This window comes from Lasioglossum baleicum, chromosome 10, assembly GCF_051020765.1.
Source record: "Lasioglossum baleicum chromosome 10, iyLasBale1, whole genome shotgun sequence".
Classification (NCBI taxonomy): domain Eukaryota; kingdom Metazoa; phylum Arthropoda; class Insecta; order Hymenoptera; family Halictidae; genus Lasioglossum; species Lasioglossum baleicum.
The window spans coordinates 1687347-1701398 of record NC_134938.1 but is presented as its reverse complement, the minus strand read 5'-3'; the positions used below and the strand labels follow the sequence as shown (position 1 = coordinate 1701398).

The following is a 14052-nucleotide window of genomic DNA, read 5'->3' as shown; positions in this document are numbered from 1 at the left end:
TGCTCGCGCTGCAGCGAGTGCAACACACCGAGTGTGCCGCGCGCGAAAACGGGCTTGAACGCGACTCGGTTGGGTGGTGGCCCCGTCCGCGCTGTTCGCTGCGTTCGAAGGAAAAAGCGAGACGCAAGAAGTGTCCAGGACACCGTGAGACAGAGAGAGAGAGAGAGAAAGAGAGAGAGAGAGTTAGTTAGAGGGGATGAAGAGAGAGAGAGAGAGATAGAAACTGGAGTTGCGTGAAGGAAGAAGGGTGGAGACCCGTTTGGTAGAGGAAGAAGGGAAGAGAGAGAGCTACGTGGTAGGGGATGGTGGCGAGCTGGCGGAGGTTGGGCGACGGGGGTGGCGCGGCCGATTCTCGGGGTTGGTGGTAGTGGTGGCGAAGGCTTGAAGGGGTGAGTGAGGTGGTGGTGGCGGCGGCGGCGTCGGCGGCGGCGAACATAAAATCCGTCGCACATGCCTGGTGCATTCATTAGGGGGGATGTGCCCGTGCAGCGTACACGTCGACCTGCATCCACGCCACCCTCTCTCTCTATCGGTGCCACCCCTAGCCTCAGTCGCGCTCCGCGGCCAACTTGGTACACACGCCACTTTGTTGTTCCTCCCTAACGGAGGGAGTTCCGTCGTTCGCGTTCATCCGTCGCCGACGTCGTCGTCGTTGTTGCGATCATCGGTGGCCGCGTCGTCGCGAGACAATTGTGCTTGTGAGCACCGTACACGTACGCACCACCGTCGAAGTTCGATCTGCTTGGCGAGAAAAATCGATCGATCCCCGACTCCGTAAAGAACGTACAGAGAGTGAGAGACATACAAAGAGAGGGAGAGAGAGAGAGTGTGTGTGCTCTGAACAATTTATCTTCGGGATCGACGTATACAGATCTGTGCGTCTTCTTTGATCTCTCTCCTCTCGAATGCTCGAAAACGTTCGACGACGATGCGAGAGTTCTAATTTCTCTCTCTATCTATCTCTGTCTATCTGTAATATATATATATACATGCATATATATCGGTGAACGGAGAATATTAACGAGTGCCGTCGTTGAAACGTTCGTTCCGTTGAATCCTCGTCGTCTTCTCTCGTGTGCGCGAACTATGTACTGTCCGTGAACGTTCGCTGTTCTCCGTCGTCGTGATAAGGGGCTGGACAAGGGAGAAACGCACGCTGAAGGATCTCGGCGGAGGAAGAGAGGAGAGGAGCTGTTCCGTCCCCGGAGAGGATCTCGTCCTCGGAAGATCACCGGCTGGAAGATCTTCCGAAGGAGGATCGAAGGGATCCTCCTCTGATCTGCGTCGCCGGCTACGGGAGGCCGACAGGATTTCATGTTCACGAATTTCAGTAAACCAGGTAACGATGCGCCAACACCGGAACCACACGGAACCGGCGTGTCGATTTCGTTCAGATTCCGATATTTGTATTCGCACCGGGAAGAAAAGAGAAAAAACATACGGGAAACGTTTGTTTCACGTCGATTTCGATCCGAGAGCGCTCTCTCGGCCTTCCTGGCGACACGCGACACGCGGCTCGATAAGAGAGGGGAGGCGGCGGCGGTTATTCCCGCGATAACAGCCTACCAGAACGGGGATCCATCGATCGCGCGATCTAGAGGTGTGCGTCCGTGTCGCGTGCACCTCCTCCCTCGCTCGCGGAACCAGCAAGATGCGAATCATTCTCGATTTTAAATTTTTAGAGAACTCTTTCTCTTCTGTTGTCACTCCAGCGATTCGAAGTTCCGATTCATGTCAAACCCGAACTCGGTCACCCTTCGATTAATCGCATCGATAAAGTTCTATGCCGATGTTCTATTTTGGCTTTGGTTTTTTTCCGAACACGGTGCGATGATCGGCTCGGAAAACAAGGGCCGCTCGGCGACGCGATCGATTGTAGAAAATATGTAAAATTTAGGACAGGGTGGGGAGATAAGGGAGGCGTGGGCGAATCCGCCGGTAAATTCCGTAACTGATCGCGGAACCGGATAGTTTAACGGATTTCAATAATGTGCTCTGTAAACTAGACTGCATTTATTGGTTTAGCGTCCAATTGAAACATAAACTGGTCCGGGTCCGCGCCGACAAAAACATGCCGCGCGCGTGCGAGCGAGCGAGCGATTGTCAATTTTCTCCCCCAAATGTATTGTTGCAAGTTACCGTGTAATTTGCGCGATTCCAGTTAACCCGCGCGCTCGCGCGGGCGATTAAGATTTTCAGTGTTTCGATTGCAACGACCAAACTGTATACTCCATGAAACCGACATAGTTCTACACAACGGTCCCTTTTAATTCCTTGCCTTGGAATTCAACATTTTCGATTAAAACGTTCACAGTTTTGGTCGCGCTCTAAGTGTGCGTCGATCGAGAATTCTTGCGTTTCCTTCAAAATCAACTAGTAGCATTCGAGTCGCCACTAAAAATTGCTTTATTCGAAGTATTGTTTACATTGTTAAATATATCAGTACTAAAATAAAAATGGTTATATAAACTCTTCGTAGTTATATCGATATTATAATAATTTGCAACAAATGCTGGAGTATAATTTGACAGAAAAATGTCCGTCGATCGAGAATTATTTCGTTTTCTTCAAAATCAACTATTAGCACTCGAATCACCACTAAAAATTGCTTTATTCGAAGTATCGTTTACATTGTTAAATATATCGGTATTATAAAAATTTGCAAAAAATGCTGGAGTATAGTTTGACAGAAAAATGTCCGTCAATCGAGAACTATTTCGTTCCCTTCAAAATTAACTATTAGTACTCGAGTCGCCACTAAAAATTGCTTTATTCGAAGTATTACATTGTTAAATATATCGGTACTAAAATAAAAATGGTTATATAAACTCTTCGTAGTTATATCGATATTATAATAATTTGCAACAAATGCTGGAGTATAATTTGACAGAAAAATGTCCGTCGATCGAGAATTATTTCGTTTTCTTCAGAATTAACTATTAGCACTCGAGTCCCACTAAAAATGGCTTTATTCGAAGCCATCGTTTACATTGTTAAATCGATATTATAAAAATGATTATATATAAATTCTTCAATGTCATATCGATATTATAAGAAGTTGCAAAAAATGCTGTAGTATAATTTGACAGAAAAATGTCCGTCCATTCGTTGGTACATTTGTTGGTACATTACTCGGAATATTGTTTACACTGTTAAATATGTCTGCATCGATTTGCAAGAGATAGAAACCAAATTTGCAAGTTATTTCTTCCCTTTTAATGATTTTAATAGAGTAGAAATCATATATATTTACGTCTTTAATTTTTTAAATTTTCCAACAATTTTGAACTTCATCTACTCAATTTTGCCATTTTGCTACTAATCAACAGACTGCGGATCTGTATGCATTAATGGATTATACAAATTTTGCTCTACTTGACGTAACAGCAGCATAATTTCCACGGGCAAGGGGTTAACAGGCTTCCGGATAGACGAGAGGTTAAACAAACAATTGTATAAAGTAGAATATAATCGTAGAGACTATCAAGACTCGTGTATACTATGTATAATAAACTAGCATTACGAAGAAGACTGACCTTTGCTCAAATAGACCGTAGACTACAAAGTTCGCGTATTCTATCAGTATAGTTGATACTAATACCTTTCTAAGACCCAATGTGATAATACGGAATAAGATAACTCTGAAAGACTTGCTCGATTCGGGCTCAGCGCGGGCTTAACTTTTATCCGCGCAAACAAACCTCGCAGTTCCGTTCCCTCCAGTCGGCTGATTATCATAATTACATCATCGTCGTGCGAACGTTAAAAAAAGAAAAATTCATAAATTTACACAACAAGAAAAACCTGTCCCTCTTTCCCTTCGCGATTCGGGCCTGACGGAACCGGATAGCGAGGGCGGAAGAGGGGTCGAGGGGCGGGACCGTAGAGAGAATTTGCAAAAGTTAAGCGCGCGAGGGTTTCATACCAATACGGTAATGGAAAACAATTAAGCGAAACCGAGAATTTTCGGAGATAAAAGTTCGGATGAAGCGGACCATTCTTTATTAGAATTTCCACGGGCGGTTTCGGGAATTGTTTGCCCGATATTTCGCCCCGGGACACGAGAAACGGTTCTTCCCCTATGCAAATACAAACTACCATAACTTCCTTACGTGGGACAAATAATGCGATAACGGTAAATCAAGATTAATTTTTAATCTACCGCGATGGGAGAGGGTGGGGGGTCGGGCGGACGCCATTCATAATTTATCGCGAGCGCATAGCGGCCCGCCGCGCCGTGTTTCCGGATTACCGGGAAAAAATGATCGCGAAAATGCTACGGCCGGCGCCATTATCAATTCGGTCTTGAAATTCATGATCGTCTTGCGGAGATCCTTGGTTCGATCGCTTGGAAAACGTGTCCGAGGAAGAGTTGAGACAACAATTTTACTAAATGAAAACATTGTCGCTGGGAGAATGCATCCGCGGATCTTCTCGCGGAGATCCTCGCGTCCGTCGATTGGGCCCCGTTCGATCGCTGGAAAATGGTCGAAATAACGATTTTACAAAATGAATATGCTGTCGCTGGGAAAATACATGGCCGAGTGCAGCTGCAGTCGAGCTGCGGACTTTCCGCGTGAAATTTCGCGGGACGTCGCATTCCGAGAACTCCAAGTGCGTTCGATGCGATAATTCGCGGAGAGATTACATGTCGAGGAAATTAATGAAAATCCCGTCGCTTTGGGAGAACTCGAAGCGCGTTCAATTAACATATCGAATTTCCGGGAGAAAATTAGTAAAAATCGCGCAAACGCGGCACTTCCGGCGCGCGCCGTCGCGAAGATCGTCCCTGAAGATGTCCGCACAGAAGACCGTAAAAAAAGGCGAGATTTTCCTGGCACTGTTGGTGCTTGGGAAAAGAGAAACGTGCCGTGGCCCGATACGTTCGACGTGTTTTCCTCCATGGAACAGTCAAGGCCGCGGCGAGATAATTATGCAGATAACGGTGATGCTCGCCGGTAACCCAGCTGCGTGGAGGATCTACAGGTCCGTGTTTCCTTTTTGCTCAAACGATAGATAAGCTCCTCTTATACACACGTACATCTTTCTCTTCTATCCTTAACATTGATCTTTGATCTTCCCGCGATCTTTTTTTTTCTTTATCACGTCCGGTTCGAATCGGACACGTCGGCGGGTCTGGTTGTTGCCAGTCTAGAAAAGTTTCTTAGGCGATCGGAACAGTAGGAAGAAACTTGTTCGCGAAACCGGTTCGCGCTCGTTGCGTAATCGTTTATTTGATCCCCGGAGAATGCTGTTGATAGCGTTGTTTCGAACGACAACGAATTTCGTCATTTTTCGTTCGGATTATCCGAGATGAATCGATGTTGTTTAATAGACTACAGCTTACAGCTACACGCCCTTTCGGCAATCACTCTGATGGAGCTGCCGGGTCCGATCTGGCACTCGTTTACCTGTGCGTTGTTTGTACAGGAGACGAAGGGGAAAATGCTCCGGTAGCAAAATTTATAGAATCGCAGGAACTCTGAACGATACTGGTCGGAAAAAACGATCCGAAAGTAGAATTTATAGAATCGCAGGAGAATTGTTCGAATTCTGATTCTCGAACCATACCGATCGGAAAAAATGATCCGAAAGTAGAATTTATAGAAGCGCAGGAGAATTTATGGGATCATGATTGTTGAACAAAACCGATCTACAGTCAGTGTCTGTTAGAAATGAACGATAGAAAGTTTCTCTAGGACAGGGGGAAATTCGAGCGGTTTTAGTTGGTCATCGATAACGGCGATCGGGTCGTTTTAAACCCTGAGAAACACGGCCCGAGATAAATCCAATTATGCTCATTGCGTTGTCCGTTTAATACACCGGATTCCTATTTACCATCACGCCCTCGTATCTTCCGCCGGAGAACAAGCACGCGAATTGTAATTTCGCGCAGTGCCAATCAAAGTGCGGATTAAATCTGTTAATGGTCAGGCAAAGCTTGTAAATCCATATTCGAAAACCGATTAAGGAGATTTTCCAATTTTCCCCGCTGCCTATTGATTTCGTATGGTTAACACGATTATCGGCATCGGCTCGCGGCCGGCCGAAATTAATATCAGAAAGCTCGCGATTTGCGTGAATTGCCGTTTATTGCAGTCAAATGAAGCCGAACGACCCCTTTGCACTCGATGATTTTCCGGGGAAACATAATCCACCGCTCGTATTACGCGAAACCGTGCACGCGCAATCGTTTCGATCCCCTAAAAAATAAAAGAAAATTCCATTCTTCTCGAACCAGACTTTTTATCGGCTCTCTTTGCGCGTACAAACGTTGTTCGGTTCGTGAAAGTTCTCGCGAGGATCTATAAATCCCACAGGATCCGACGCGTTCAGATTATGCGACGGATGAGAGGCGAACTTGAAACTTTACGCGATCGCAAGCTCTCCATGTCTGTTATTTATTAACATTTATCAGAAGGATTGCGAATACAATCGAATTTGTGACGTTTAGACGTATATGTCGAGTTCCTGGATGAATTATAGAATTTTCTACAATCGTTGTATTTATTTAGCATTTTTTCTAAACGTTATACAAAGTTTGGATCCCTGTGGATGAATTATCCTAATGTCTAGAAACAGAATTTTTATACGATATATTGTTCACATTTGTATGTGATTATCGTGGTTTTCTTAGAAATATAAAGATAACAATTAAATTCAACAATAATCTATTTCTTTGTTTCTACATTCAGTCGTTCCTGGATGAATTCTAAAATTTTCTACAATCGTTGTATTTATTTACAAACTGTCCACATTTGTATGTAATTATCGCGGATTTCATATAAACATAAAGATAACAATTAAATTCAACAATAATCTATTTCTTTGTTTCTACATTCAGTCTTACACGATGCATAATATTATCACGTTTTTAAAAATAACTTACTTACAGTCTTACCAGGTTGAATATCTTTTTATAAAAATGACTGCGCGCATAACAATCTCGCAATATCCATAAAAATTTTCCTTGAACAATTTCGTTTGACGTAGAATATTTAAAACGCGCGGTAAAGGTTATGTTTTCCGTACCGAAAGATCTAAAATCGTGGTAAACGTCGATTTTCGTAAATTTCTCTTAGCTTTTATATAGGAAAACTGTTTACTATTACGCCAAAAGATAGTTGCAACGATTAGAACGAAATAAAAGTTCGTATCGACTATAAAACATAGCAATAAGCTGTAACGCGTGTCTAGACTGCGTTTGAATTCGAGCGCCCTTCGCGCCATTCCCCACGGCAGATGCACGAAGGTCAAAAGTATTTTAAAAATAAGGCCGTAGGCATTGGCAGATTGGTATGGCAGTGGACGTTAAGGGTCGGGTGGCGTTGTAATGGCAAAAAGTTTGCGAAAGGTGAGTAATCGTCGTGAACGATAAACAAACCGGGTTCCTTGGTGTGTACGGTTGCGTTAGTTAGCTGGCGCTGGGTTTAGGTAAATAAAGCCGCGTGCGTAGCGTGTTCGAATGGTTAGAAATCCGAGATCATCAACAAATCGAGTTTTCGCGAGGTAAGGCTCGTGGCTAGACGAGTCCCGACCGACAATGGCGCCCAAGCCTCGCGAATATTGACATTGCCGAAAACATTATCTTCGTTTATTCGATATTATCGTGTCCGCGAGTGACACTTACTGCGTCGCGAATTAATCTTCTTAACCCTCTCGTGATTTTCGGCAGGTTCGTCGACGTGGATAATCGCGAACGCGTCGTGTCGCTCGGGTCCGCTAGGTTATGCGAAAAAAAATGTTTTCGGCACGTATAGTAGCGACGCGTGAACCCTGAAGGGTTTTACAGTTATACTGCAATGTGGCACATTTGCAGAACCACGGAGGAAGTTGTGTGGGTCTAGAGTTGCGATATTATCTCCGCGGAGATATCGTCGAAGTCGATATAGGAGAGTGTGCGTGGAGAAGGCGTGTGAGTTCACCGTTTTAAGGGTTAGGGAGTCATTCCTGTTAGTCAGGGTGATAATCAAAAGATCTATCAATCACCTGGTGTGGACAGCTCAGGGCAGCTAGTTTGGTTGTAGGGTCGGGATTGGAGATAGACAAGATGGACCAACAGTATTGTCTACGGTGGAACAATCATCCAGCCAACCTCACAGACGTTCTCAGCTCGTTGCTCGCCAGAGAGGCACTCTGCGACGTAACCCTGGCATGCGTCGGAGACACATTCAAGGCGCATCAGACGATACTCTCCGCGTGCAGTCCGTATTTCGAGAACATTTTCCTTCAGAACACCCATCCCCATCCCATTATATTCCTGAAGGATGTCAACGATACAGAAATGAAGGCGTTGCTGCACTTCATGTATAAGGGAGAAGTTAACGTTAGTCAGCATCTGCTACCGATGTTCCTTAAAACAGCCGAGGCGTTACAGATTAGAGGCCTCACCGATAATAGTGTAAATAACAAGGCCGAAGAGAAAAGCCCGTCGCCAGAGCCTGAAACGCAAACCGGCGTTAGGCACACCGACTCCCCTAATCTTCAGCCTCTGCCTGAAAAGAGGAAAAGAAAGGCTTCGGGCAGCTACGATGTTTCCCTTAGCGGACCACCCAGCGAACGGTTCATGTCCGATTCTCAGGTATGTAGCTCCAATTGTGTCTTCCTGTTTATTTACATCTCCCATTTTATCTGTTCACACTTTTCTTATTCGACCGCAGCTGTAGTTTCTTTCTATTCCGCTACTATGTTCTGTTCAAAACCTTTCTGTTGTTTTTCTTCACGATTAAATCGTTTTAGATAACATTGCATCATGTTTAAAATTGTGGTATTGTTTTCCACTGCTACATTACTTCATTCGTTGTCGTATAAATTCATTTCTTGTCATCTAAATTCATTTCTTGCACATTAACAGAAAGTTCTTTCTCTTTGAAGCGATTTTATTAATTTTTCATGGATATTAGTCGTCACAATATATTTTCAAAACGGAGTAAAATGCATTCTGTTCTTTTCCTTTGCGATTAAATCATCTCAAACAACATTGCAACATTAACAGAAAGATCTTTTTCTTACCAGAAATTTTATTCATTTTTCATGGATATTGTCACAATATATTTCAAAAACGGAGTAAACTGCATTCTGTTCCTTTTCTTTGTAATTAAATCATCTTAAACAACATTGCAACGTTAACAGAAAGATCTTTCTCTTTCAAGCAATTTTACTCATTTTTCATGGATATAAGCTGTCACAACATATTTTTCAAACGGAGCAAAATGCATTCTGTTCTTTTTCTTTGTAATTAAATCATTTTACATATATAACATATAATCACAATTAACGTAATTGTAATATGTGCCAATGCATCTTTACAGACGTTTTAATGTTTCTTTAAACGTTGGAAATGTTATAGTTTTATTTATTACAATTTTCGATCGATTTTCTCGTTTCTCGATTATTATTTTGAAAACATATGCTCCCGCGTGCTCGCGCGCGTGGATTTGTGCATGCGTGCGTGCACGCGTATCTATATGTACGTGTAACGATGTAATTACATGTGTGTCTCACAAAATTTTGTTACGCGTAGAGCGTCGAAAATTTGGCGATAATGATCGTATTTCGTTATCTGCACGCATCGCATGTGTGTGTGTGTGATTGCACAGCTTTCCAAATACCTTGTTGCGACCTTGAGAAATAAAGCAGAAGCTAATCTGCGTTTTAAAACGCTGATCAATTATTTATAGCATTGTATTATATCATTACATATTTTTCCTGAAATCTTTTCCTTTATTGCACAAAGGCATTTGGTAATGAAAGATGATTTACAATAACCATTAATGCATAGAAAAACTTCTGATCGCACGGTAAAGCTCGAGCGAATCAAATTCAACTCCAATTGTACCACACACATGTTACAAACTATCTGAGTACATTTAAAATCCATGCGGTTTCCATTTATTGTTTTCAGGCATCCTCGCAATGTAGTTACAAATCAAGTCCTCCTGTGATTCCAAAGTTAAATAATGCCTTGGGAGGCGAAATGGAAGATGGCGGTCGACCTATGTCTCCTTCGTCGCAGCCACAACCGTCTATCAAGCAAGAGTTAGATCATCACTTAGACTTCCATGACAACATCTCCCTCCCAGTAAGTGACTTCTCATTTGTATTTTGTACTTTGTATCGTAGTGGAAACTTGTTACATTTCGCATGCCGATTACCTATATTATTTTCTACGTAGTACATAAGTTCACCGTAGAAAGTCATTTAGAATTCTGTACTTCTCTCACGAATGTACTTGTTTATCATCCAAGTAGCATATTTTAATTGCAACCGTAGACATAGTTGGTGTAGCTGTTTCAGTAGTTCTTTCGAAGTGTGTGTTAGGAAAGTAGATTTTCTTTTTTGATTCGTTGGTTTCATTATGCACTGTTTTATTTCAGCAGATTGCTGTTGCTTTCTCGTTATTTTCTCTGTACAAAGAGTTACACTCTCGTGTGGTAGCTATGGAACAACGGATAAATATTGCGCACCAAAGACGTATAGTTTCGTTGCTGTTCCCATAATCGATTCGCTGTTAATACCCTACGACTGGTTAGTCTGAACAGACATAGGAAGGAAGGGATGTTTAAAGATACAGATGCTAAAGAGAAACAGTTGTCCTCTTGTACGCTAAAACAGCAAAAATCAGAGATGTGTTGATTAAACACATATCCTTTCCTTCTCTGTTGACAGACCAGTGTGGAGTGGGAAGTTCAGAGAGATGGGAAGAGTGACGAAACTATGGATATACAGAATATGCCCCAAAATCAACCAGATTCTGCCGTTGTACACATTTCTCGTGAAAGCGCCATCATGGCTGGCTGTTCTCTGTCTGTCAATGTGTCAGGGACCACGTCCGAGTCTAACAGTGATTCTCAGAAGTCATTAAGAAATCAGTCTGCCTCTCCTAAAACGCATTTGCATAAAAACAGTAACTTGAAATCTCTGTTGACTCTGTTGTCGGACAATACGAGTATTAAGAGCACCCAAACAGACATTAACGCGCATAGGTCGATGGCAGGGAATCACCGTCAGGAAATGTCAGTGATACAATCCACCCCGAGTAGTGTTTCACAGCGTAGTACCATTCAAAGCAGAAAGGCTGGTAGATTCAGAGTTAGTTGGCTAGACATGTATTCGTGGCTTCAGTATGACGAGAGGTCTAACCTCATGTTCTGTAAATACTGTAGAAAATGGAGCAATTCCATTCCTGAAATCCGTACTTCCTTCGCTGCTGGTAATGGTAATTTCAGGCTGGAAATCGTGAACCACCATGATAAATGTAAGGCGCACAATCTGTGCGTTGCCAAAGAGAGCGAAGCGAAAGCAAGTTACGCTTGTTTAATGGAAACCTGTTGATGCCACATTGTAATCACAACTTTTGCTACAACTTTGCTCAAGATTTAATGAAATATCAAGTATTTAAATATCTTTCGTTACGCTCTCGTTTCGCTGCAGAAATATGTACGCTCCTTTTCTAATCAGTCAGTCGTTATTCTGTACGCGTGCTCGTTTCGTGTCCTCGATTATTTATGACTGTATATGCAATTTATTTGTTGTCTTTCTTAGCTAAATTAACGTAGTCTATCCGTATTTTGTTGGCATGCTTGTTCTGCAAACGGTATCTTCGTTTCTATGCTCGATTTTATTTTAAGAAATGCATTAGATGTATAAAAAATATACATTTTACTCTCGTTATTGTACTCTCGTACAAACATTTCCAGTTATTTAAATGCGTATGAAAAGAAGTCGGGGCGTTATTACGATCTTGATTTTATTTATCTTTTAAGAAGATTCGTTTATGTTTACACGAGAGTGTTTCGTTTTAACTTTATTGCATTTTAATACGTCCACTTAAAGAACCTCGCAAAGCCTTTAAGTTTTTGTTTCAATGTTAGATACTTTAATGGAATGATTATTACATTGAAAAATATATTGTGAAATACAGTTAGAAAGAAAAGAATCGCCAAAGCATGTGCATTTGTCAATTAATGTGCCACTGTGATGGATATTCCCGCGTTGAATTTTAACGAGAAAAATTAAATATTTTTATTAGAAGTTGTACTGTTATTGTTACGCAATATATTTACGTAGGAACTTGATTAGATTTAGAAGAGTAACAGTTACTTAATTTCTTCGATCGTTTACTATCATTTAAGTTGATATTGTAAATAGCAAAATAAAATGCGGCTGTTAAAAAACTCAGTTCTGTTATTTGCATGTGTGAGTTGTTGATTTGTTAATATTCGATCCTTTCGAATCAGCCCCTGTGCATGAGTCTAATACTAGAAAAATTACGAAAATCCTCGAATTCGATCACTATAATAAGCAATGGTAATTCATAAGGATCATGTTCTGTGCAAAGAATCAACCCCCAAAGTTTATTCAACCCCTGTGTACGAGACTAATGTTGGAAAAATTGAGAAAAACTTTAATTAAAATTAGACTGAATCCTCGACCAATTGATCACTATAACAAGCAATGGTAATTCATAAGGATCATGTTCTGTGCAAAGAATCAACCCCTAAAGTTTATTCAACCCCTGTTTATAAGACTGCTACTAAATTTCAATGAAAAAAGTCGGATAGATTGAATCCTCGAATTCGATCACAGTATAACAAGCAATGGTAATTCATAAGGACGATGTTCTGTGCAGGGCCATCCAGTCGGAGTGCTCGGCGAGGAGGGCGGCGCCACGACGGGCGCGCTAAGCGATAGCGTGTCGGGAATTGAACCGTCTGAACACCATAATCCCCCAGAAATGCTCGACGGACTCGATGGTAAGACCTCCATACATTTGTCATATGCAATCAAAAATTCCATCTAGACCTGACGTACTTCCCTTCGCCCGTCGTATCCAACCGAGGGCCGTTCCGTGGGGGGCGCGAAACGGCGTCCGCGACGCGCGCGCAACAAGTTAAACACGTGGGCGGTGGTTTCTCTGTGTTTCGTGAATTGACGCGTGGCCCGCCCCGGAATCAACAAGTGTTTCCATCCACAATTACCATCGGAAAACTTTACCGCCCCCCATGTGAAACTCGTGGTCGCATTGGCGACGGCGCGCGGGGAACAACGTCACGTCTAAGAAATCGAGGGAGATGTGCATGCACGTTTGCAAGGATTTACTTTTTTTTTCCGCGTCGAGTCGTACATAGGCGTACGAAGCGAGCATCCCTCTATTTCCGAGTCTGGCAAGCGTAGTGAGTGGTAAAACTACATCTTTTTTTTTTGTTTTTTTTTTTCATAAAGAAAATAAGAAAAATTAACAACAACACGAAACAGAATATTTCTTGTTGGATGTGTATCTTACCATACATAGAAAATCCTCTCTTCTGTTCGATGTATATACGTGTACGCGCGCGCGTGCCCCTATGTACATACGAGCATAGCCACACATATACATATATATTGATTTTAGACATTTTATATTATCCTTGGTGTTGTGGTGATGGTATCGTGCATTTGCTATGTCGCTGTTCGATGGAATGTACCGGGTGTTTCATAATTCATGGTACAGATTCAGGCCAGGTCGATTTTGTGGCTGGAAATAGGACGAAAATCGAGATAACGGAATTGCGTGGGAGGTTTCGTTTTCGAGAAAATCGATTTAAATACCAGTCGAGTATTTGCGGTACATGGTACAATGAGTACGCGAAACGCGGAGCGATAAAATAATCGGTGTAGTTTCATTGAATGTCGTTTATCGCGACATCGGTTGTTTATTCGGGACGCGTGTACTCGACTGAGATTTAAATTGAATTTTCTTGAATTTTTTGTCCCATTTGCAGCCATAGAATCGACCCGACCTAATTTGTACCGTGAATTACGAAACACTCGGTATATATATAATGAAAGAAGATGGTTTTGGGACGACAAATAAAATAAAGAAGGTACATATAAGCAAATGGACTGTACTCCTGTTTGCCTGGAATCTTTGAGATGGTGTGTGGCCGATGATTGCGTACGTGGTCCCCCGTATATGTGTTTAATACCCCTCATCTTTTTGTTGTTGTTTTCTGCTATACCTTCTCTACATTATATACATATATACATCTCGGTGGATCTGTTTTACGAGGC

The 14052-nt window shown here is 42.3% G+C and overlaps 1 protein-coding gene across 14 annotated transcripts in view; it reads left to right on the top strand.

Moving 5' to 3' along the window:
- The first annotated feature begins 401 nt into the window (after positions 1 to 401).
- LOC143212514 (zinc finger and BTB domain-containing protein 8A-like) overlaps positions 402 to 14052 on the top strand; it is an 89439-nt gene continuing 75788 nt past the window's right edge. For 5 of the 14 annotated variants that reach the window (XR_013009719.1, XR_013009718.1, XM_076431358.1 and 2 more), the window contains exons 1-4: positions 5008 to 7354; positions 8028 to 8581; positions 9905 to 10081; positions 12632 to 12755. Coding sequence is in view for 12 of the 14 variants with exons in the window: in XM_076431358.1 (XP_076287473.1) it covers positions 7243 to 7354; positions 8028 to 8581; positions 9905 to 10081; positions 12632 to 12755 (967 nt within the window). In the remaining 2 variants the exon portion in view is untranslated. The other 9 variants (XM_076431361.1, XM_076431362.1, XM_076431353.1 and 6 more) reach the window with 8 other exon arrangements.